Raw genomic sequence first — 27,505 nt, 5'->3', positions numbered from 1 at the left:
AATTAATTTTTAAAGTTCAAGCTCTTGTGACGTCAAATGGCATAGGAAGTGACGTCATGCCCTCTTCCGATATGGGAGAAGCCGAAGGTCACGCATTCGACTTCGAAGACGAAACCTAAAAGGCTTATCTCCTCGCATTTAACTCCTCGCGTTTCTGGAACATTAAACCTCTCATCCTCTCGGAAATATTCGAATATCCTCATTGATGTTACATGAGGAAGATTATTTAGATTGTGCTTTAACGAATCCGGTCTCCATAGTGTGTGCAAAAGGATTATTGAATTTCTAAAAAATAAAAATATCAGCGCGCTCAAAATGTTCCTAGCGAAAACAAGGGATCTTCGGCGGAAGGCTGCCCATTCGCGCCCTGTGACGTAGGCTCGTGACGTTTCAGAAGCGCGCACTTTTGCGCGTGGATTTTTAAAAATTCATTAAAAATCAACCACGGTGTTTTAAAATTCGGCGATGGTGAATTTTTTAGTTTTGAGGGTCAATTAACAATATCCAATAGCCAAAATATGAACATTTAATAGGTTGCAACTTCCCTATTGAAATGTCAGAAATATCCGTAGAGCACAGACAAAAAATAAAAAACGTCCGCTATCCCCCCCCCCCCACATTAAGGTGTTAGAGACGTTTATTTAACGTCTTTTCAACGTTGCCACATTGTTTTGGCTTCTTAAATTGGAGTAGACGATAACCAACATCTCATCCCTACTAACTTCTTTCACCAATCATAGGAAGACAAGGTAACGACTTTGATGTTTGTTTCAAAATTAAACCATATTTTTGAGCACTAGGTATGCTATTGATTCTCATTCAAAGTTTAAATTTGTTAATTGTTAAATGCGTTAAGCCATTACATGTTTTAAGATTTTTTTTTTTTTTTTTGTGCAGGAACCAAACCTCAGAACCGTACTCCTGTCAAAAATTTGTATACAAATGGCGGGCGAAAACGAAGACAACAATTTGCAATCCTTTTCACCTAAAAATGAAAGTAGTACAGCCTCTTCATCTGTAAATCTTGATACTCTTAGAAAAAAAGTTCGGAAATACATTGATATGGTAGGAATGAGATTTATGTCAATTTTTATGTCATAATATTATACAAAGTTTTTGAAGTCTAGACATCATTCTCCTTGTCCTACGATTATGTTCAGTGCCGAATCAAGGGGGGAACAAGGTGGGCTCCTTGCCCCAGGTGGAAAATGCACACCTATTCCTGTGTTTTTTCCGTTGAAGCTCTTGAAATAAAGATGGTTACGGACGGCAGTTTCAAGATTTGCCCTGACACGGAAAAATCGTGAATCCAACATTATGTTTTACCGTTTTGTTCCGAGATAACAAAAAGTGGCATTGACATTTTATCTTTTTTTTTTCAGTAGCTCATTTTCTCATATATCACACTGATTATTGTAGAAAAGTTTTTTCAGAATCGAGAATTTTCTTTTTAATGTTGCTTGGAAAAAAATTTAATTCTGTCATGGGAAGGTAAAGCGCAGTTAATGCAAAATTATTATTATTATTATTATTTTCTTTTTTCTTACATGTTTATCACCTATTGTATTTTAACTTTATTGTATATAAGCATGCTTATTTAGTTTCCGCTGAAACTTAAGCTTGAAAAAAAGTCTTAAGTACAACATTTCTCTGTTGTTATTATATGGATTCTGAAACAGGTTTCTGCAACTATTTCAAAGCGTCATTTCTGCAGATACTGTGCTTTACCTTCCCACAACTTCATAAGCACTTGAGCTGATTTCCTTGTTGTCAAACAATACAGATTTCACATCATTTCCATTGAAAATGAATTCATATAATAATTGAATCTAAAACATTCTCATTAAACAATATTTAACTTGGAATGTTTTCTTAACTTTTATTATCCAAACACTTGGTTTACTTTAAATTTTATCCAGAAACAAGGTTTCCTCTGAGCAGTGCTAGAAATAAAAATTTAGACTGAGGCTTCATGATGATTCCTAAGAAAATTCTTATAATGCCATTTTAATGAATCAAATCTACATAAAATGCATAATCTTAATATATAAAAATCAATGTCCTGAGATAACATATATATATATATATATATATATATATATATATATATATATATATATATCAATGCACAGCCAATACGGCTGAAGCCTCAGACTTGAAATTTGGCAGGCATATCCACATGATTACGAAAGTATCCACTAAGAAAGGATTTTTCGAAATAACAATTAGTTCGGGAGAAATTACTTAAAATCCGTTAATTTCTGTGAAATTAAAATCTGTCATTGAAATTTAAATCCCTTATTTTAAGAAGCTTTCCTCCATTCAAATCATTATTCAGTACTTCATCTCAACTTTTGGTCGATAACGAATTTTAAATTTGATATTGTTTTTATTTCTCTCATGATTCTTCGAGGTTTTTCTCAAGTCAAATAATAATGTTTCTGTCTTTTGATTTCATTTTTTCAAAACTAGAAACGAAGTTTTTAAGAACATCATCATAGGTCGACTATCCTTTTGAATTTAGAAGAGTGCAGTTTCCTGTAAAAGTTTGCTTTGCAATAACCGTTAATAAGTCACAAGGACAGACATTAAAAGTAGCAGGGATCAATTTAAAGAAGACTTTTATTTTCACACGGCCAATTTTATGTAGCTTGCTTAATAATTTTAGCACCAGAAAAAAAAACCAACCTGAAAATGTGTTATACAAAGAAATTCTTGCTTAAACATAGGTATAACAATAAAATGTGGATGGCCTTTGTTTGCAAAGATAATCAGTATTTTAGAAGGATCGTTAAGAACAGTTAAAGATCGGTTAAGTACAAGGGCATATACTTATAAGGAGTCCAGGGGTCCCGGGATCCTTCCAAAATTAGAAAAAAAAAATAGGTAATAAGTAATTATTACAGGGGATTTTCGGAACTAGGTGCCCCAAACACTGTTAACCTTTGCTAATTCCATTACCCGAGCAATGCCGGGTACGGGAATGCTAGTAAAATATAAAAAATCTAAAGTGAATACATAATGTTGATAATGTTGTGTAAACTATAAATGTTCATGGCTGGCTCTATTAGTTCTGCCGCCCTAGGCAATATTGACAAGTGCCGCCCCCCCCCTCCTGTTGAATAATATACTACAAAATAATAATATATCCTTACAAATATTATGTATGCGAAAGAGATTTCGTTTGTTTGTTACCTTTTCATGCCTTAACTACTCAACCGATCATCATGAAATTTCGTATACACGTTGTCATGGGTGCGTTTCACCCCGACATTTCATTTAGAAAAAAGTGTTCTTTGAATTCTAATCCAATTTTAAAGAAAATCATAAATTTGCGAATACCTCATCGGGAAAAAATTCATATTTGTTCCATTTTTGCAGCATGTTGAAGCTCTTTAAAAGTTGCTCAAAGTGAATTTTACCCAAAGTTCGAGGGATAGTTGCAACCAGGGTTGCCAGACGTCCCGGATTTCAAGGGACAGTCCCGTATTTTGAAAAATTGTCCCGCGTCCCGGGAAACTTTTATACGGGACGGCTAAAGTCTCGTATTCTAGTTAATAACAATATTGTACAAAACGAGACGGGGAAAAAAATTTAAAAGAAAACAAAAATTGTCAAATAAAGAGCATTAAGAAAATCAAAGAGCAAAAAGTTCCGAGACGGCTGACTCTGTGTAGTAAACTGTTTCACTCTTACTAAAGCATTGATTGAGTCAGACTTGGATTTACAATCAGTTTCATCATTTTCAACCGACAGTACCAACGCTAATTTTGAAACAAAGCGGTCAGTATATACCCTACTTTGAGAGCAAAAGAAAAATTTACTAAAGTCAGGGTGTTTAGCTCATATAGTTATCACTGCATTTCGCCAATGCTGTTGTTGCTTTAGAAGTTGATGTCAAAACTATTGTTTTAAAAATGTATTCACATTTTTCTATATTTACAACTAAGCAGAATGATTTAAAGGAGTGTTTTGAGTTTGCTAACCTAGAGTTTAAAGAGCTACTAAAACAAATCCCGACACGATGGCTAAGTTTAGCTCCAGCTGTAGATCGACTCATTTAATCTTGGCCTTCACTCATGAATTATTTTATGAGCGAGGGAGAATCCATCAATAAGCCTCTCAGAAAATTATTGCTTTCAAGTGAAGAAAGTACAGCTGAAACATGTGAAACCAATAAGGTTGCATTAGTTTCCCATTTTCTTTGTAATGTGTGCCCCGTTTTTGAAGTTGTCCGTAAAAAACTTTAAAAAGAATCTACAACTGCAGCTGATAACTTTATGATATTATGACACATTTGGTAAAACAGCTAGAAAGCACATTTGAAGATGAGTTTTATATGAATCGTTCGTCACTAAAACCTTAAAATAGAACCTAGACGGTTGAAAAATACAATGTCTGACTGAGGGATACCAGAAAGTTTTTGAAACAGCTCTGAATTACATGAGAAAAAGTGGTTTGATTTCACACATAACAATCCCCTTTTTGTTTTAAGACCAATGGTTTTAATAAATAAAGTAGTTTTCTGACTTGTTAGCTATTGTAGAACAGTTAGGGGAGAGGGGGGCACATGTGAACAAAAACGACATTTTTCTATATTTTTCATTATTGATTTGAGATAAAAAAGAAAAAGGTGCTAAATATAATAAATCAAACATTTGCTGATATTTTCATGCAGTTATCCCCCTTCTACAAGAGTAAATTCCAACCTAAAAATTAATTCCAAAATATGTTACTTTTTGTTCACATCTGCCCCAGTGGGGGGGCAGTTGTAAACACACCTGGGGCACAAGTGAACAGATACATAAATGGTATAAAATGCACCTAAGCATATCTTTAAGTACTCTTTATTACACATTAATAAACACAATGAAAATATAAATATTGAGTACATAATAAATTGACTTGATTCAACGAACATTATAGCCTTCAAGTTTTACAGAAAAAGAAACTGAAGAAGCAGCTTGATATGTGCTACCTAAAATTGTTGGTGGGGGTAATTTTAGCAGAATATCATCAGTGTTTACCATCGATGTATCATCTGTTTCTGGAAATACAAAGGTTTCTTTCTTCTGCTTCCTCATGAATTTAACATTTGCTTCATCACTCTCCATTTTCTCGATACAGCCGAACATAGTGAATTTTTGTCTTTTTTGTAGTGAATTCTAAGAGGTCAAAGTCATTCACAGCTAAATTTTCTGGTGCAAGGTTGACTTCAGCACAAAGTTCTTGATGACTGCTCTCTTCAAAGCTAATGTCGGACTCGGAGTCACTGACTACAACCTTTGACTGCTCCTTTTTCAACAGCTCAGCAAGTTCTAGCTTTCTTTTCTTTGCAACTCTTTCACATTTTATCTTCCTTTTCTTCCATAGCTTTGACAACAATATCTTTTTCGGGGGTGTCTGTGAAAATTCTTGATTTTCTTTTTTGACGCTGCTTACTTTTCCCTAGAGTGGAATCGTCAAATTCTATTCTAGGCAATGGTCTCACACATTCCGGGGTAGGACTTGAATGTGCATTGCAGCTGGTGGAGGCATCCTCAGGATTAACTGGCATTAAGCTTGTTATTTGAATTGGGATGAAATCAGCGTCAGTAAAAGCAAGCCGAGATAACGGCCAAATTCCTGGTTTAGAAAAACCCGATTTAATATTTTTGGATGTAAAGGCTGCTGTGAAAGCTGGTGAAGAACACGGACCAATTTCATATATGGTTATTCTTTTTCCTGGGTGTAATGTCAACCAGTCATTAAAAGAAGTTTTCAGTGCAGATTTAAAGGGGCCATAAACACCTACATCCAAAGGCTGTAAGCGATGTGAACAATGAGGGGGGAATGTAAGGAGAACTATTCCATTTTCACGACAAAATAATATTACATCCAAACTGATATGACTTTCATGATTATCAAGTAGAAGCAAAACAGGATTTGCTGCGGTACAGCGGGAGTACTTTTGGAAGTGTTTTACAACATCTAGGAAGATATCTGCTGTCATCCATCCAGTTTTGGATACTAACCCTAAGCTTTCTGATGGTGCTCCATTTAAGAAAATATCTTTGTATCTTTTTTTTGGGAATACAAAAACAGGAGGTACAGTGTTTCCCATTGCATTAACTATACCACAAAATGATACAAGTTCACATCTCTCGCCTGAAACATTTTGTCCAACTTGTTTCTCTCCACAAACTGCGATCACTTTTGGGGCCTCCAACACAGTCGCGATACAGCTGATACTAACTTCAATTATTAAAATTTTTAAGTATTCAATGTTTTTTAATTAGCCTAATCAAAAAAAAAAAAAAAAAACAATTTTTAAAATTGAAATAACTAAAAAAAAAATCAGTATGGGGCACATGTAAACAGTTCACACCTGCCCCTACATAGTGTGTTCACATGTGCCCCATATAACAACTTAAGCCTAATCTGATAAAAAGCAATATTTCTTTCAAATTTTTTAAAAAAAATAGAGTACAAAAACTTACTTTATAAATCCCACTTCAAAATGAATAAAGTTCAAATCACAATAAAGATAGTGTTGAATGTGTTTTTACTCTGAGAACTAGAACATGAAAGTTTACTGGCGCCTTCCAAAACAGAAGTTATTATGATAACTAAAAAACAAAATGGTTGAGATCTTTGAAATTTCAGGCAGCATACAGTATTACTGCTGTCATCTACATGAATTTTTTTCAGATTTTTTTCCTCATGTTATCTGGGTAAAATATGGTTTGTTCACATGTGCCCCATGTTTACATGTGCCCCCCTCTCCCCTACATATATATTGAAAATAAAGTATCAGTAGATGATCTATACGATGAAATTTCAACAATAAAGGAAGTGCTTAATAGCTTAGTTGCACAAAAAGATATGAATGAAGGCGATAAGTGTCATATGATGCATTAAAATTATTTTACTCATTCAGATTTCTCCATTGGCTGGTATAGCATTAAAAAACAACTTTTGCTGAACGATTAATTGCATTACTATTTCAGATAAAGTAGTCACATTTAACAAAAAAAAATTTCGATTGCACCGTTTAACTTACAGCGAACGCAAGTAAAAAAACTAATTAGCACCTGTTCCTATCAACGTCGATATGTTTACTGAACTTCGTTCTATTGCTTGCTTTATTCTTTGAGTTAGAGTTCCTTCAAAAATGTGCTCACCCATAAACATACTAAGAGAAATCTACGGAAAGCTATTATAACACGGTTGTTTATCACTCCTTAAAAATACATAACCAGTGATTGCCCTCAACCTCAAAAATATCCCACCCCCTTTCACTCCTCGAAGCCTGTCCCGTATTTACTGTTCTTAAATCTGGCAACCCTGGTTGCAACACTCCCTAATTTGGTATTTTAAGTTGATTTCAGTACCTGAAAAGAGGCTTATATTGATTTTTAGATTTATATTGTCAAGTTTTTTTCACCAAGACAACCAAAAATATTTTTATATTACGAGTATGAAATGAAGCTTATCTTAAATTTGAGAGCGTTATATTGTGTTTCCGTGAAGGCAGGAAGTCATTTTGTCGCCAAAATGATACATTTTGCTTAAAAGAAATGCATGAATAATTTTTTTAGAATTAAATCCTTGAGTCTGGTTCAAACTTTTTATCTCTAATACCCTGTGTGCGTTAGATGTAATATAATTTTGTATTGAATCGCAGCCATTTTAGAAACTAAAAATAGCCGTAAAAAATGCATATATTAGTCTTGTTCCAGATTAATAATTACTGACTTGAATTTCTTTGATAGACCGGTACAGGCTTGCAGTTTTGATGTTTTAAATAAGGGAATATCTTCAATTTATATTAAACTTTAAAAAAAAAGGTATAAACATATATATCAATATCGACACCTTTTTTATTTCTTGACCATTACGTACTACTCAGTTAAGTCTGAACTTCATGGAACTTGCAGGACTAATACTCTCCCCCCCCCTCCCCAGGTGTACTTTCTTGCCAAATTTGGTCCGGATCTGACAAAAACTGGATTTGTATAAGGTGCATACATATATATATATATATATATACACACACACATACATACACACTTATTCTTTGTTTTATTTACATAGATTGTTTTCATTTAACCCATTCCATGATCAGCCCGAAACCTCTTAACGCGCATGCCGCAGAGTTGCTTTTTGCTACGTTGTAATAGCACTTTTCTCCCCATTTTGCTATCGGGATTTTAATGTTGTTTTTGCTGTTCAGCTTGCATTCGAAAATCGCTTCGCTTTATTAATTTTTTGGCACTGAATTAAACACTGCAATAAAATCCAAGTTTGCTAATATGTGCTGAAATATTCATTAAATTTACACAGTAAATAACAGGAAAATAATAAATAATAGAGGATAAGACGAAAAGCAATTATTTTTATAACACTAATTATTTTATTGATTTATTTTTCTTTATCTCAGTATATCTTTTTTCTTTTCTTTTTATACACTTAAGAAATCCAAACTGTTAAATGTAAGATGATCTGTCTTTCAAAAGGGCTCAACAAAACATTCTTCAAACAATTGACTGATCGATCCAATCTGTGAGCAAGAGAATTGAATGGACAAAAACGCTTCAACTGCGGGAATGATTTTCTAAGATGATAAAAAGTATTCTTCGGTTCCTTTTGATTTCGATACATTGTAACCCTTCAAAGCGACCAATTAACACAGACAACCCTTTGCTGGTGGGTTCTTTTATCGTAACTCGGATGACTTTTAAATCCCTTCTGAGTGTCCAGATATCAGTTGCTCAAGCGTGGGAAGTATTTTAAAGATAAATGATTACAAAAGATCAAAACTTGCGGCTAATCCCCTATCCCCCTAAAGGATACTTTTGTGCATGCAACTAAAAGCCCCCAGCTGAGAGAGGAATAACAGAGACCGCCTGAGAGAGGTCGAATCCCTCAGGGCTCCCAAATGGTCCGCTTTCCCCGCCAAAGTCCGTTTTTTAGGGTAAAGTCCGCTTTAGACCGCTTTTTAACATTTTGGTCCGTTTAGTCCGCTTTTGTATTGTTTTTACTAAAAAATCAGATTTTAAAAATTTTCATTACATTAAAAGATACTGTGTGCGGACTTATGTTAAGCCTGAACACGCTGCCGCGGCGCCGTTTTTCTATTGAACTTGACTTTCTGGTATTATTTCGCTTTAGATTTACATCATTACTCCTCCTCCCACCGCTGATACATGGAAATCTAGCAAATGGAGAAGTTTGGGGGAAGAGTTATGACGTGAAATCAAAACATTTTGCTACCAATATTTTTCACGGGTTCGTACACACTTGAAAAAAATCAGGAATGTTTCATCAGTGCAATTTTCTGAACTTGTGTTCGATATGTAGCATCGCGAAAAATTACTTCCTGTGTTTGAGAGTTCAATCTTTTTGCATCTTGTTAATATTTTGATATTTTTGACAATCAGAAGTTTCTTTAACATTCATTGACTTAGATTAGCTTATTTATGTTTAATTACAATAGATAATAAACTTTTTTTTCGGAACCATGATAACATCAAACTTTCTTGGACTTCGCCGAAAATTGTTTGCTGGGTTTTGAGATTTCAATCTCTTTGCATCTTGTAAATATTTTGATATTTTTGGCAATCAGAAGTTATTTTGACACACTCCACCATAGATTAGCTTATTTTTTGTTTAATTTTAATAGATAAGAGACTACTTTTTTTTCGAAACCATGGCAACATAGAACAACTTACTCGCACTTCGCGATCTTTTTACATCTTGTTAATGTTATGATATTTTTGGCAATCGGAAGTTATTTTGACATAACACCTCCTTAGATTAGCTTATTTTTTGGTTAATTTTAATAGACAATCAATTTTTATATTTTTGGTACCATAGCAACATTGAACTTTCTCGCACTTCGCGGAAAGTGCTTGTCGTGTTTGAGATTTCAATCTTTTTGCATCTTGTAAATAATTTGATATTTTTGTCAATCAGAAGTTATTTTGACACACTCCACCATAGATTAGCTTATTTTTTGCTTAATTTTAATAGATAAGAGACTACTTTTTTTAAAAACCATGGCAACATTGAACTTACTCGCACTTAGCGGGAAATTACTTGTCGTGTTTGAGATTTCAATCTTTTTGCATCTTGTTAATATTTTGATATTTTTGGCAATCGGAAGTTGTTTTGGCATACGCCACCATAGATTAGCTTATTTTTTGTTCAATTTTAATGGGTAATAAACTTCTTTTTTTTTTTTTTTCGAAACCATGGCAACATTGAACTTACTCGCACTTCGCGATCTTTTTGCATCTTGTTAATGTTATGATATTTTTGGCAATCGGAAGTTATTTTGACATACGCCATCATAGAATAGCTTATTTTTTTTGTTTAATTTTAATAGATAATAAACTTTCTTATTTTTGGAACCCATAACAGCATTGCACTTACTCGAACTTCGCGAGGAATTGCTTCTTGTCTTTGAGATTTCAATCTTTTTGCATCTTGTACATATTTTGATATTTTGCGCAATCGAATGTTATTTTCACATATGCTATCCTAGACTAGCATATTTTATGTTCAATTTTAGTCATGTTTAGTTTTAGAGAATTCTTTTTTTTTTTTTTTTTGAAACTATGCCAACAGTGAACATACTTCGCGAAAATTTGCTTCTCTTGCGCAAGATTTCAATCCTTTTGCATCTTGTAATTATTTTGACATGTGCTACCTCAAATTTTTTTAATTTAATTTAATTTTATTTTTAAAAACTAAATAACTTTGTATCCTTATTTTTTTAAGTACTCATAATGAGTATTTTCAATTTGAAAATATAGCTCTATGAATCTAAACTTACACATTTATTTATTACATTAAGTTATCCAGTAAAAGCAGTATATCAAAATGAATTCTCTTTAAACTGGTTATGTGAAAAATTTTGTAAACTACTTTGTACTAAGGTGTTTATTGTAATAACTGTATCTAAAAGGTCTTTATTAGATATGCACTGATTGATAGGTCACTTGGGTGATTATTTTTAACTAGCCAGTTTTTACCTGTTAAGTAGTAGAAAATTTATTTTACAATTAATGTTACTCTGTAAGATGGTCAGTCACATGCTTGCTTGTCACTCCCCCCCCCCCCCATCCAAATGTTTGTGTGAATAATATAATTCAATGGATAAGAAGTGATGTACAGAAGGTGATAAGGATTTGTCATTAAAAATCATTATTTTGGTTAATTAACGAATTATCTTCATGTATTCATTGCCAGGCAGCTAATTTACCTTTTGGTGCTACCCTGGGTTTAACTATGAATGGTCCTATCAAGGTCCTCTTTTTAATCCTAACTGGTCCTCTTTGGTCCCCTTTTTGATTCAAAATAGTCCTCTTTTACCCTTTTCTATGGCTAAAATGTGTTGGGCGCCCTGAATCCCTAAGGAGGTGTCCCCTTTGGTGTCTTGTGGTCAACCCTTCCACATTATTTTCTTACAACAAAACAGTTTGAATCAGAAAGGAATTTCAAAGCAAGCTTTACTGCTTGTATTCGGGAACATGTCTTCAGAAGAAAAAAAAAAAGAAATCTTGCTTGAAATCGAGTCGGGTTGTTTTTCTTTTTTTAAACATACTTGGATAAATTTTAGTTAGCTTCATAGGATTATTTACTAATTAAGGCAATTTGATTATTGAAAAGAAACCAAATATTTTATTTCTATTTTTAAAATCTCATAAAAGAAGGTGGAATTAAAACATTGGAGCTATTTTAAAACAATAAATAAAATCTAAAAAAGAAAGGGAGAAAAGGAATGGTTCGTTTCGTATGAGTAAAGTGAAAAGAACTCAAGATATTATAATTTCATTTGTACTGTAGTATATATATATATATATATATATATATATATATATATATATATATATATATATATATATATATTTCATGGTGAACTATTACATATAGTCAATGCGGTCGTCATAATTTTTGTTTGAAATTAAAAATATTCAAAACCGTATCACTAAAAATCCATCAAAGGGTGCCGCGAATATAAAAACTTATAATTTAAGTTTGAAAATAGCATCATTTAACAATAAATAAACAAAAAAAAATTTAAAAAATAATAGTATACAAATAAATAAAAAGCGTAGTAAGCACATTACAATTTGAAAAAAAACATACTCGTACAAAATTAAGATGTGTACGAGAATTAAAAAAAATTATTATTGTGTAAAATAAATTATAAAATTTGAGGATTATGAAACATTTAGTTAAGGATGCTTGTAAAAGACGGTGCATCTTTGATAACACGAAAAAAATATTTCCGTTTCTTTGCTTTATTCAAGAATAGAAATATTGGTAAAAAGAGTAAGGAAATATTTTCATACTTGTTCATTATGAGTTCAAATGCCAGAATGCTAAGAAACAAAGCTTCCACGAAAAGATAAAAATGTATTGCCTGAATATTTAAAGCATATACGTGTCCCATCCAAGAGTACTTGAAAGGTTAGTAAAATAAATTACAACAAAAGTTTCTTGAAATACTATAAGTTACATCCCTTTTGACTAAGGAAAAGAGCTTGATTACCGCTCCCCTAAAAGCACCAGAACCCAACAGAGAAGTGCAATAACAGGGTTCTGGCCCTGGAAGTATCGCTGACACATATTTGACCGAAGCAAAAACTGCTAGAAATGCCATGACTACACAGGTTCGTCGAAGGCAGTTAGGAACAATTTATTGCAATGAGCCTGAATCGGCCAGGGCAGTTTTAACGCAAACTGCGCGGCCGGGGCAAGGAATGGGTTAAATGGAAATTTTCAAAAACTGCTTTGCTTACTCTGATTTTAACGGGGAGTTTTACTCCGTTCTTTTAGATGTTTTGAACGGGAATGTTGACGCTATTTACTGACTTAGAAACTGTTGACTTGTTTTTTATGGTTATTTTAAAGGTGTGATGTTCTCACTTTAAAGGGACATTTTAGGATTTATGTTCAAATTAGGATTTGTAGATAGTACTGACATGATTTGGGGAGTGTTACCTTTGCAATTTTAGGTATATTCCTCTTCAGATATTAGGAAGAGATGAGTCACGTGATCTTTGTTCCTTACTCCGTCAAAAAGTTATGTAACCATTTGCATGGCCCAGGTAGTGCCGAGCAGCATCTAACAAAGATCGGGGTTTAAGGGAAATTTTGACTTCATTAAAGAACGGCTGACCTTATTCAAATGGGTTTTTTTAAGAATTGCCCAACCAAACTTCTTTTTTAATCCTATCTATACGTTTTTCTAATTTATATTATGTAGTTTTTTTTCCGCTAACTGTTTGACCTCTGCCTGTGTTGGCCATTAACCTAAATCGATCGACAAAATCTAGATCAACACGAGCGAAGCTGCGGGTAAAAAGCTAGTTAATAAAATAAAGATTTTTATTGAAATGACATTTGATTAATTTTAAAAAAAGAATTATGTTAATTTTTGATAGCAGAAAGTATTGCTTGAAATAACTTTCATTTTTATTTTGTGTAATTTTTAAATGATGCGTTCAGACTAATATATTCAAGGTAAACTACCCGTCTCCTGAAAAAAAAATAGATATATTATCCACTTGTGAAACAAATTTAGAAACCCTGCTTTATATAAAACACTGTTAACCAAACTGAAAAAAGAATTTGATTTTTTTTTTTTTTTTTTTGCAGGCCTGTCATTAGAAAGCAAAGGATATATTCAGTACATATTATATGAAAAGACAATTGAAACACATAATACACATATGTATGAATGCATTATATCCCTAGAAGTCGGGAGAGGGGAGGGAGGGTAGCATCCTGAACCCCTTAAATAATGAATCTGCTTTTTTGTGTGCAAGATTTTGCTTTAAATAAATAACAAGTTAACTCTAATTTTTTTATGTGTGTTTTTCATTATGATTTTAATTCATCTTTTAGCACCTTCATAAAGCTGCTATATTTTGGGCTGATAAAGTAGCATCATTGTCAAATGGTAAATATTATTTTTAAATGCAGTATTTTTTTTTTTTTTTTCTTGATGATGTATGAATAAAAATAATCATTTATCTTTAAAATGAAATCAAGGCTCAGATCAAAGTCAAATTTTGTTGCAGGTCATTTTTTGACTTTTATTGGTAAGTTAATGTGAACTTGTATTGTTATTCTTAAAATCACACTAAAAAGTTTGTATGTATTGTAACTCATAATGGTGACTGCAAAATCTATGCAATTGTTTCACTATCAAAATCCTGACCAGTGGCCCAATGGGTATTTTATGAACCACTAGTAGTCAGTGAAAATTTTTGATAGTCGGCTTAAAATTCAGGACTTTATATTTTTATGAAGTTTAGAAAACAATAACTAGGCACCGACTGTTTGGTTGGTATTCAGTATACTGCATATTCCATAGATCAACCAAATATTCAGTTTGTCTGAATACTTTAATGTTCGGCAACCATTGTGTGAACAATAAATACTCGAGAATCGGAAACCAAGCATTTTTTTTCTTTAAACAATGAACAGTTATAGTATAGTACCATAGTACAGAATTTTTTGAAACTGTTACTTATTAAAATTATCACATTAAAAGTAATTTTCATGTAAAAGAAAACACTTAGATGTTGACCCTTAATTTTGTTGCTTTTCAATCTTTTGACATGTTTTGTTACTGAACTTTTACTAACTCATTAAAGTATGAAACAGTAAAAAAAAAAAAAAAAAAAACTCTTGGAACATTAAATGTTCATAAATATGTAAAGTCAATCAACTTATATTTTTAAAAATATTATATGCAGTTAAAAAAGGACATCAATGTTTCACAAATATTTTAAAATATTAATAATGCATAAAGGGAACACTTGGATAGGAAATGTTAAAGTTTTTTAATTTTAGAAGTTTTGCCATATTAAGTATTAAACATTGTTCAAAAATCAATTAAGTAAATGTATTTTAATTCAGGGTCGCTTGGTTTAAACCGTGGTTTAAACCAAGTAGTTTTTTTTTTTTTTTTTTGAAAAATTTCAGTTTTCCCCCCAAATGTTTTCATAAATTTTACATACTATTCCAAACAGTAAAATCTAATTAATGCAAAGTAACTAGCAAATCTTTATAGATAAATTACAGATTTAATAAATTTAGATACTAAAATTTTTTTAAGGTAATGCAAGTTTGCTAAATAGTTTTATTTTATTTATTTATTTTCTTTTTTAAAATCTGTGCAACTTTTTTATTTAGGTACATAAATATACAAGGCAGATCAACTAAGTTTTTCTAAAATTACACGGAAAAAAACTCCAAGTAGCTCTTTTCTAGTTTTTAATTATCATTATTTTTTAGTCTGCACTTCAAAATAGTCCAAAAAGCATATTTCAACCAAACTTCATATACTACCCAATTTGCTTGATTACTTAAAATTCATTAAGATAGATTATGTAACATTGAAGCAATGCATAGTGTAAAAATATCTTAACGCTTAGAATATTTAAATGTCAGGAGGAGAAAAAATAACGAAAGAAGTCCAAGAACACATATTGTAGGCATAAAATTGTGCTTATGCCTGCACACTTTTTACATCCCCAATAGACGATTCAGTCAGAGCAAGAAAAGAAATTTTGAAAACAGAAAATATCCATGTAACTCTGTTCTCTTATAAAAAATAAAAAATAAAAAAAATAATTCCAAATTTTCATTTTTTAAAGAACTTCTTTTTTATCCCAATATAGTAAAAGCAGTCTCATGTATGAATGGTGGAAGAATCAATAAACATTAATTTTTATGACATTATTAAAATATATTACAAGAGTATTTTCATTTAAATTTGTACTAAGTCTTTTAACTAAAATTATCTTTTTTTCTTTGATAAAAGAATTGTATTTCTAAATGCATTGAACCAGAAGAAATAATATCCACAGTGGAAAAGAATGATTTTTTAAAAACCTACATGTCCTGTTTCTATAATTTTTGTCACTGATACATTAGGTAAATAGATTACATGATTTGTAACTTTTTTTAAAATCTTAAAACAAAATATGCGTTGATCTTTTGATTTTTAAAATGTAAATCAGACAAAATCAGACAGTACAATGTTTAATGTACATCAGACTTATGATTCATTTGTAGATACTGCAAAGTACTTTCCATGTTTAAAAATGCATGATTTTAATTTTGCTTTTTTATTTACACTGCTCGACATTGAAAATGCAATACCAAGAAGGAGTGTTCAGAAATTTATGCAAATTTTAGAGTAGACGGACATCACTGAGTTATGTAAATGATGTGAAATGCGCAGCTCTCCGACGCATATGAAATAGGATATAAGGGAAGGAACTTGCAAAATGTGCAATATTTGTGTCGTTATTCTGACTGAAGAATTATCGAATAAATTTTGTTTTTGTCTTGGAGGATACGTGTAACACGAGAGAATGCCAGGCCGACGTCAACGAAGGCACTTCAAGCAGATAGATAATTTTACGAGGGGTATGGTGATCAGACTGAGAATGGGAGGTTGGCCCGTACGTCAAATCGCAACTGATACTCACATGGATGCGAGCACGGTGCATCGGCTGCGACGAAGATGGTTGGAACAATGAAATGTGGCAAGATTAAGGGGTGCAGGTGCAGATAGAGTGACGTCAGAAGCCGTGGATTGACGCATCCACCGACAAGCTGTAGCAGACCCCCAAGTCACTTGTTCCTCGATTCTGCAGCAGGTGCAAGATACCCTGAATGTTTCCGTGTCAACCAGAACCACTTCCCGTCGTTTGGTTGCACGTTGTCTGCAATCACGGCGTCCGCTAAGAAGACTGCCATTGACCCCACAACATCGACAGCAACATTTAGTATGGTGCCAGACTAGAGCGACGTGGATGACAGAATGGCGAAATGTCGTATTCTCAGATGAATCCCACTTCTGTTCATGCAGTGATAGTTTACATGGAGACAGATCTAATCCGGCAGTAACTGTGGAATGTTCCACCGCACAACAACGTGGCATAATGGTTTGGGGCGCAATTGCTTACAATTCCATATCACCTCTAGTTCATATTCAAGGCACTATGACGGCCCAATGATACTTGGATAATGTGCTGCGGCCGGCAGCAATCCCTTACCTTCAAGGGCTACCTAATGCAATTTTTCAGCAGGATAACGCCCGACCACACATAGCTTGCATCTGCCAACATACTCTCCAAGAAGGCACACAGATGCTTCCCTGGCCACCATGCTCTCCTGATCTGTCACCAATCGAACATGTGTGGGATGTGATTGGACGCCGTTTGCAGACTCTGTCGCTGCCTCGTTCAGAAGACAACTGTGGCAAATGATTGAAAGGGAATGGAGAGCCGTCCCTCTGGACACCATTCGCACCCTTATTGACTCTATGCCTAGACGTGTTTCTTCGTGTATCACTCTCCACTGTGGTCCTGCATTCTACTGAGCCGACGCCGTTCTCGCTCTGTATTCTGCCTATCATTTTGAAATTAAGATCATTTATTATTCCTTGCTGTCTCTGTCTTTTTTTTTTTTCCAAATTTCATCACTTTCTGAGTACTCCTTCTTGGTGTTGCATTTTCAATGTCAAGCAGTGTATAATAGCTATGATTATGATGAAATTGATTTGCAAAACTTTATTCTTGTTTATTTGCAATTAATAATGTCTGAACTGTCACAGTAAATCTTTTTTTTTTTTTGATTATTTATACCAAGACCCATTTACATATTGTATTTTTTATAGTAGTTAAAGATCTTCAAACAATATTCTCCTTTTGAAATCCCTAAGTATGAGGAAATGAAATTTCAAGATGTTACTCTTAATTATTTAATTAATTACAAATAAATTAGGTACAAATATGAATATTAAACATGCCTTAACAATTCATTCATAAAATCTGTATGATTTTACAAAAATAAAATTGTTTCTTTTTACAAATAGTAATAAAAACCAAATACACCCGGTTTAAACAAAAAAAACCTGGTTTAAACAATTTTTTTAAAAAATAAAAACCTGGTTTTTATACCTACCTTGTTTTAATTTAAGTTTAGTAATGATAAACTATCATGAAGGAATATTAGGCCTTCTGCATTTTCATATTGCAGCCTCTTGCGCTTGTAATTGTATATGTAAGGTAAATGCAAAATTCTTTATTTATAACATAACAAGTCACCATAATGATTGTGTAAGTTATATCATATGTCAGAAATTAATGATCAATTTATGCAGCATTACAGATAAATGTAAACCAAATTAGCCATATGCAATAAAATTTGCTTTTGTGTTTTGAAATGATTATTAATTATTTGTTCAAAATAAATAATTATACATTATGTGGATAAATTTAGGACATTAAGTGCATTTAAATTTAACAAAGATACAAAATAAATGAGTTTTTTATATTTTAAATTGTTATACAAATATTACAGATAATTTTCTTAAACCAAATATTGGGTATTCAGCAAAGTATGGTATTTGGTTCATCTCTAATTTTGATTATACTGTTTTTCAGCAATTACTGAAAATGGTAGTATTAGTAATCATTTATATTGTTACTAGCCGCGTCGCCCGACTTTGCACGGTCCACCTCAAAAATAAAAGTTATGTCAAGTGACGCAAAGTTCAACACTCAGGCTTAAACCAAAAAAAAAAAAAAGATAATCAGGAAAATTTTGCATCAGATTGCGAAAAAATAATAAAAAATTAAACATTTTAAATCCCTTGATTACAGGAAAAGTCTTTGAAACACAAGCAAGAATTTTACTTGTTCATATTCGAGAAAAAAAATGGCAACAGATCTTTCGTCTCAATGATTTTCTTCACCGCTATAAATTTTAATAAAAGCATTGTTGCAGAGAGTTGAGATGAAGCACTGAATAATAATTTGAATGCAGGAAAGCTTTCGAAAAATAGGGATTTTAATGTCAAAATCTATGTGTCATAGTTAATAGTTTTTAATTGATATCTCTGCTAATTATTATCAGAGGATTATGTTAAATAGCGAAACATAAAGATGGGAAGATTACGAATCCATCAATACCTGGTTCGATGGTCAGTTCACTGGCATTCGGGAGAAGGAACTTGGACATACATACATAGTTACATATATAGGTACATACGCTCAGTTTTTAATTATATAAGATTTTAAATATTAGCTGACCTCTTATAACTCATATAATATATTTACTTTATGTATATTTTTTCATTTCAGAAGATGCATATGACATATATTGGTTAGCACAAAGTCTGTATTGTAGTGGCCAATATCATAGAGCTGCTATAACGATAAAATCAAGAAATCTACACAAGGTTGTATATTGCATTGTCCATTTTTTTACGTACACTCTAGAATCTAAAAGTATTTTCATTATTTTGATTTGCTGTTCAAACTTGTATGCGTTTGAATCATTAACTCAAATTCCTTAAACAAATAAATAAATAAATAAACAGAAAAGGAGAGAAAAAAATACAAAAAAAGCTCTTTTTTGCATAGTCTTCATTTGTCTACTGTTTGGGGAACAACAAGTAGTATTACAAACAAAACCAATAGTTGACATTTGTTGTTTAGTTACAGTAATGCCTTAATATAAGGGAAACCTACTTTCTATGTGAAAGTGCAGAAGTTCGTTTGTTCTTTTCTTTGTGCTTTCTTTCTACATCCTGTACAAGTCTTTTAATTATTTAATGTCCTCAGCAGTGCTGGGGGGGGGGCACATCCTTAAGGGGCTCAACAGCCCATTAAATTGGTTGAAAAAACAAGCACTAAGACTTATAACATTGCAAATGTATACTTCTGGCCTTTGTGGAGGGGCCCTACAGATTCTGTTGCAGGGAGGCCCAAAATTTAAGTATCTGGGCCTGACACTGATACTTAACCTGGGTTTGGTTTGTTGACAACATACATTTCAAATTCGTGTACTTGGTCAGACAGGACCGTTTATAAACTCACGTCTGATATGACAGGCACATAGTGTAGGACAGAATTAACAGCGCAGAGAAGGAAGTTACAACCAGGGCAACGGGCAGGAATTAAACCCACCAGCTCGGGATTATTACAATGACGCGCCAACCAACTGCGCTACCGAGGCTCCGAGCCTGGTCTTCAGCATTGTAGCTAAGGTCCACAGCAGGGCTTTATTTATACCAAAAAGAGACCAGAAGCCCCATAGTTTCTGCAACTTATTTTCACTTGCAAATAGCCAAAAAAATGCATTTCGCCTAAAATGTTAAAATTTACATAAAATTGAAAAAAAGTGCAGGAGCTCACGAGAGCTGAGCTCCGATGCAAATTGAAAAAATTTGATGAGTTACTGTATCGAATAAGACTTTACAGTTAGTTATTTCATGATGCAAACCAATTAACAAATTAAAAAATTACACAAATAAACTTACTGTGGGAGTTAGAGTTGTGTTGTTGTTATAAAATAATTTTTGGTATGTTTCAAAGCAATTTAAAATTTTAAATTGATTTTTTTTTAAACTAGAGCTTTTGACTTTGTGACTTTTGCCGGAATGTGGACGATACAATGTAAAAACAAAAATTAACATTTAAGCAAATCTTTTTTTTAAAAAAGCAGAAACTGAAATATTCTTTTTAACCATACTTTGAATGTTTGAAATAGCTAAAACTTATTTTCAAAATGCAGTAAAAATCCACAAATGCGGACACTAACGGGACAAAAAATTTTTGTCTGCAATAGAGGATTGTCCGCAGGACAGGTTTAATAATGTTATTAGCCTTGGAATCAGGGAATTAAAAATTGTCCACAAAAGAGATGTGACCGCCTTTGAGTGGTGTTTGTTAGGAGGGGTTTTACTGTATTACTTTTCTTTAACCCTTCAAGCGGCCGTGACGTAAAATTCCTTTACCCAGCAATGCATCGAAGAGCGGCTGTGTCGAAAAATTTCGCCATGAATATTCTTCCATAGAATTTTACGCTGCAGCCGTTCTCAAAGCAGAATATTCAAGGCCAAATTTTACGACACGGCCGCTCTTCAATACATCGCTGGGTGAAGGAATTTTACGTCACGGCCGCTTGAAGGGTTATTAATAAAACTAATGATTGTTTCATATTTAGTTATATGAAGGCCAAAGAAAGGCGAACTTTTATGTAACCTTCAGATGATGCTGTCATATGATTGAGAATTGATATGGTGTTTGGAACTTCAACCTCAATTGTATTTTGTCCCCCCCCCCCAAAAAAAAGGCTCATGAGCACAGTTGAAAATAGTATTCATTATTTGGAATGGAAGAAAAAAAATAAGCTGGTGTGATAGCATTTTATTCTTTTCAAAGAGGTTAAATGCAATTTGCTTACAAATGCCAAATTAATACTACTTTCAAGGGCAGTAATAGCAACCCCTTTTATAATGTTTTATATCAAAGAATGAATGGTAATGCCTTTTTTGAAGTAAATACATTGCTAAAAAAAATTCTTTACATAATTAGTTCATGAACTATTAATAAGGCCTACTTAAACTAAAAAAAATATATTCACTCATTCTTCTGTTTTTATTTTTTCTTGAAAAACTATGTTTGTTTGCAACAAAACATAATGTAATATGTATTTATTTTCAGACAGATCTAGAATGTCGTTATTTAGCAGCTAAATGTCATGTAAGTAAAAGGTTTTGCATTTATAAAAATTTAGATTTTTTCTCATGACCAATGAAATTCTTTTGTTTGACTCTTCATAGATTTTTACTATTTTAACATCTTATGTGTCTACAATTTTTTTTTTGTGCACACAAAACATGTTTGAAGATGATTTTATCATCAGCATTTGGTAGCCTATCTCCATGGACAAATACAGGTGAGGCGCGATAGCCTTATTGCCCCTCCCTTGAGGGACTATACCAACAATTTTGCGACACTGAAGTTCTAAAAGTGCTTTTTAGACAATTTTCAACGGATTTAAGTATCGTTTTACTAGAAATGCTGAGTTGAAGTGTTAAAAAGGCATTTGCATGCCATTTTTGATTATGAAAGGAGTAGGGATTAGTTTTCAAACTCTCTATCCAAAAATGTTTGAAATTGGAGCTCTAACGTGAAAGTTTTATCATTGGGGAGGTTAGAGAGAGAAGAGGTTAGGGGCCATGTACCGCATAATTTGAAAAATTAAAGTCTTAAAAACACAATTTCAAACCATCTTTGATAACTTTAGACAAAGGAATGACGTTTAAGCCCTAACCTTCTTGCTAATTTTTTGAGACTGCAGTTCCAGAAGGGAAATTTTAAACGATCTGCAATGATGTTAGGAGGGAGGGAGGGGAGGATTTGGGAATTCTCTCCTGTTAATTTTTCCAAAATTGAAGTTTAAAAAATGCAAATTTGCCCCTTCCTTAAAGAATTTCTGTATCTGCCCTTGCCTATCTCTGAATTTTATGTATTCAGAATTTAGAGCTAAGCTGCAAAATGCTGATGACTAAATAGTGCTGTGAAACACCTAGTATCAAGTAGTATTCTTTTATTTCATTGCAAAATAGTTACTATTAATAATTATTCATTTTTACTTACACTATATGGGACCCCAATTTCGGAAGCCTGACACTTTTTCCTTCAATTAAAAAACTCAAAAAATTATTATTTTATTTTTGTATGTTCAATATTGTTAACATTCGCTCATGACTTGTTGAAAGCTCAATAGTTGCAGCTTATTTTTACGTTTCTTCGATGCCATGTGTCATGCATAAATTAAATGATTTGCTTAAAAGCATATTGAGCAAAAATACAAAATTGCTTTTAGTATTTTATATCTATTAATGCATTATTGTATAATGCATAATAATAAACAGTAACAACTGGTGATAGATGCTCCTGCAAATTATCTCCAATTTTTGTTTTTGCATATTAAAGTACTTTTTTTTTTTTTTGAGATTGACCAAGAAAAAGAGAAAGAAATTTGTCATGAGCATTACCAAAACCAGAAAAAATGTGCCAAATTTTACCCAGTATGAAAATTTTCTGTTCTTAGTCGGAATCTAAAATCAGGAAAATTCTGAAATCTGTAGAGGTCACGATCTAGAATGTACCAAATTCTGAGTCCCATATACTACCTCCATAACAAAGTAGTATTTTTTTTATGGAAAGTTTTTAATTTTACCTTAAGCATAATTTAGTGTCTTGTTTGTTTTTAAAATGTTTATAATATATCTATTTTTTTCTTTTAAAGCAATTACCTTGGTAATACTATTAGGGCTCGACCGATGGCATTTTTTGGCCGATGGGCCGATGCCGATTGTTGGCCGATTGTTCAAAGATGGCCGATGGCCGATTGCCGATTGTTTTCCTCCAAATGGCCGATTGCCGATGGCCGATGCCATTGGCCGATGGCAAAAAAAAAATCTAACGGAAATAAATTGATAAGATTGTCAGGGATTTAAAGGATCATTTTTTCATTTCACTTTACTTCCTTTCTAACAAATAAGGACTTTTAATCAAAAAAAAAAAAAAAAATCAAATTTCGACCTAATTTCTATTTTACGATCACCCAATTTAAACTTCACAAGTTTTTTCGGCACATCTGTACACGCATATGTACCAAAGAACATATAGATGACCAAAATATCCATTTTGAACACCTTCTAAGTTAATTATCGCAAGTTCTCTTGGGATGTAAACTTGCGTCACTCAGAAACGTTATGAAATAGTAAATTGAAAACTCATATGTACGTAGTATGATCTAAAAGTTTGAGGACAAGCAGTATAAAACCTTACCTTGAATAGTTCACATTACCGAAGCATATCTTATCTATCCAGTGGCGGATCCAGCCTATTGTTTTGGGAGGGGCCATCCGAAATTTTCGAACAAACTCCGAACTCCCCAGAAATTTTATTAAAATGAAGTTTTAAAAACTCAATTTTTGGGGTATTGAGATATTAGGTGAGGGGGTGGGTTTAGGAATCTCCTTAAAAAATGTTTCAAAACTTAAATTTCCGAGTAATTTTTGAAAATTAGGAAACTAAAAACGCATTTTGTCTATTTTTGATGATGTACGGAAAAAAGTCATGTTTCTGGCGCTGGCCCCAAAATACTTTTTGAAAATAAAGGTTAGAAACTAAAATTTAATTAAAATTAAAAATTTTGAAAGTTAAAAAAAAAATTTTAAATGCTCCATGCGACTCAATTTTTGCTTTTTTCTCAAACAATTTGTATTTTATCAGAGAACGGAACATTGCCAAGAACTTTGGGTATCCATTAAAGGATTGGTCCATTATTAACGGCACAGTATTTTTTTTCGCGTAAAGCAATAGTTTTTGTTGCGAATATTGCATGAAAATCGAAATTTAAGTATTTTTAAGCAACATAAAATGCTCTTAAACCTTAATGCATACCCAGTTTTATCAAACTACTACCAAAGTAGCATATTCTGAAATTTGAAGCATATCGAACAAAAATTAAGTCGCATGGAGCTTTTTTTCAATCTGTGTCAGCATCGAATTTTCGAGTCCGAGATAAATGACGTTAAAGTCTAATTTCACCTACATTTCATGATCTTCGTATTTTAATACCTCCCGAAAGATATTTTCACGATGATTAAATATTTGACATTAATACCAATGTAAGAATTTATTGAAACTTAGTTTACATGTTTGACACTTAGTTTTACTTAGTTTTTCGACTTTAATTACATGTTTTACAGCCATTTTAATCGAAAACACGCTCTGTTTATTTTTTAAACGCATATAACTTCGCGATAAAACATCAGATCAACAAGAGGTTTTTTTCATGCGATTCAGCACACTTCATATATTGTTACTTCCACGAAATAAAAAAAATCATATTTTTGACCGATTTGAGCTATTTGGAAGGTCCACGATCCCCTTAAGTGATAAGGGCTGGATAAACTAGTTTCCCTTGACATTTTTTCCAAATAAAAGACTTAAAATGCAATTTTTTGCTGCACATCAAGGCATTTGTGGAAACGCATGGGAGAAGGGGGTTCTCCCCCTAGTTTCGAAATTAAAGCCATAAAAACGAAAATTTAGGCTCTCTTTGGTCTCGTGAACAATAAGTATACTCTGAGAATAACAGCATTTAGAGATTGTCCAAGTGTCTGTAGTCGGAATCAAGAAATGATGTGAAAGATGGAGAAAAATTTTGGAAATAAAAGTTTTGTTTTAAGGATAGAGATATAATTTATCTCCCAATTAAGGCCTATACTTCTTTTTCAGTAAAATACATGTGTTAAATTTTGTTATCTTCTCATAATATTTTTTCTTTTTTTTTCTTAAAAAAATTCCTACAATCACAAGGCTTTGGGATGGGCCATGGCCCCCATGGCACCCCTCTAGATCCGCTCCTGCATCTATCTACAAAATTGTCACCTTGAACGACTATGCACTTCTGCCAATGTTCGTATAGCTTTTAGAAGTACTCCTGGCAGCCATTTTTCGCGACCCCCTATAAGGCATCTTGCACTGCTTCTTTAACTTCATCCTGGAGTAGAAGGCGACTTTCACGTTGAGGATTCACGGTTTGATTAATCAATGGTCTGATATGACAAACAAATACCGTACCGTTTCGTCGGACTTAGCTCCGTGTGACTCTTACCTGTTCCCAGCAAACAAACATTTGCATGGACGCCGCTTTCTTCCGTCAGGAAAAGATAAAGCTGCATCATAGTAGGTTGCGAAAAAGGCTTCCAGGAGTGTTTCCAAAAGTTATATGAACACTGGCAGAAGTACATAGTCCCTCAAGGTGACCCTTTGAAGGTGGATGTGCTTCGGTAATGTGAACTATACATTTTATACACTTCGTCCCCAAAATTTTGGATTGTACTACGTACAATCTATATAGGATGTAGTTATGCTTCTCTTTTTTGACTGTTGTAAGATGATAGAGAAAGAACTACAGCCGAAAAAAGAGAAAGAAAAAAACAAAAGGAAGAAAAACAAAGACACTGTTTAATATCCAACTGATTTTTTTTCTTTTAATTGAACATATAACTAAGATTTCAGCAATGTTGTAATAATGTATGGATTATGTACGCTATACATAGTTAAAAAACGTTAAATTATGTTGTTTAATCATTCAAAAAAAAATTAAGAATAAAAATATGAAACCGTCAACAAATTATGCAATTAATTGGAAAGATTGCACATAGAAATGTTTTAGTCATGAAATTAAACAAAAAAGGTAACAGATAAATTACAATATTAAATCAAAATAGGAATATTTTAATATTTATTCAAAATTTATGAATAGAAAAATTTGCATTTTTCATAAAAGCTATAAGAGTGACATAAATTTTTCTGAAAAAAGAAATAGCCATGAAAAGAGCGAGCTTCTTAAAACTTAGCTACAATAAAAAAAAAACTCGATATTTGCTCCAAGTAAATAATAACGGAATACATATACTACTTGATCTGATGTTTGCGCACACAATATTGAACAAGTTGATTGTTTAAAATCTTTTATAAAGCACTACAAACAAGTTCAAATTAAAATTTTCAATTTAACAATAATTTTCTGAAATTTAAAAAATTGCTTAATAGAAAATCCTTGAAACTTTTATGTAAAATATTATTATAAATATGATGTAAACGAAAATAACTCGTTCATTGATGTTATAAAAATACATGAAAATAGTTACTTACAATAGAAAAAAAATCGATCGCTATAAATGATGCAAAAAAGATGGCGCATTACGAAATAAAGATAAAATAAGAATGAGAAATACGCAAAATGACATTTCTTGAGCAAAATAAATAATCGCTAAATATTTAAAAAATGCTTGAAACGACGAGGGAGGGGCGGGGGAGGGGGGTCACCACCTGATTTTGGAGTAACTCACAACGTTAAACTTCGTTCACAACTTCGTCCTCATTTGTTTAGTACAAAACCACTACCACCAACGCCTCGGAAGAGTTTCTGAGTCTTAGCACTTCTGAAGAAAAAAAATCAAAAGTCCCTTTGATTTCCGCAATTATGTCACCATTCAAAGCGTCTTTAATCAATTTCTTACATTAATGCTCTAAATTCTTCCTAAACAATAGATTAAGTTTGAAAAAGAAAATCTCCAATTTTATAAATGGTGTTAGTTTTAAACAAATCAGATGTGCAACTAGAGTTTAATTTCAGAATTACAGGGAGGGAGGGGGGCAGGCAAGAGTTCTAAAAATTCTCTTTGGTTCATCGGAAATCTACCAAAATGGCACAAAAACCGGTTTCTCCATCTCATATGTGTTTCCATGGTCTCCCCAATCCGGCAATATACACTCTATAACAAAAAAAAAAAAAAAAAAAAAAAAAAATTGCACCACTGACGCCTACACACTGCCGAGCCAGATTACAGTGGTGCATGGCTCGATCAGGTTGGTATGGTGCCGACTGGGGATGTATAGTCTTTAGCTTTTAACTGTGTCATGACGATCATCGAAGACGTGTTTGGAGACGCCCAGGGCAGAAGAGGGATCTTGGTTTCACTTTTGTACGCCACACTGGCCCTCAACAAGGCATTATGGTCTTGGGTGCTATTTCCTTTGATAACTGGACCCCTTTGGTCGTAATTAGAGGTACACTTACTGCACAGTGGTACGTCGACGACATCCTA

At 32.8% G+C, this 27,505-nt stretch overlaps 1 protein-coding gene across 1 annotated transcript in view; it reads left to right on the top strand.

Annotated features, from left to right (window-relative positions):
• Positions 1 to 942: 942 nt before the first annotated feature.
• The window catches only part of LOC129227329 (cell division cycle protein 16 homolog), a 77,714-nt gene continuing 51,151 nt past the window's right edge, over positions 943 to 27,505 (top strand). The window contains exons 1-4 of the mRNA XM_054861873.1: positions 943 to 1,065; positions 13,900 to 13,954; positions 19,161 to 19,258; positions 21,528 to 21,566. Coding sequence (XP_054717848.1) covers positions 943 to 1,065; positions 13,900 to 13,954; positions 19,161 to 19,258; positions 21,528 to 21,566 — 315 coding nt within the window. The remainder of the gene's footprint in view (positions 1,066 to 13,899; positions 13,955 to 19,160; positions 19,259 to 21,527; positions 21,567 to 27,505) is intronic.

Source organism: Uloborus diversus, chromosome 8, assembly GCF_026930045.1.
Source record: "Uloborus diversus isolate 005 chromosome 8, Udiv.v.3.1, whole genome shotgun sequence".
In the NCBI taxonomy this organism is placed as follows: Eukaryota; Metazoa; Arthropoda; class Arachnida; order Araneae; family Uloboridae; genus Uloborus; species Uloborus diversus.
Note: the sequence above shows the minus strand (reverse complement) of the source record. Positions and strands in the feature narration are given on the sequence as shown.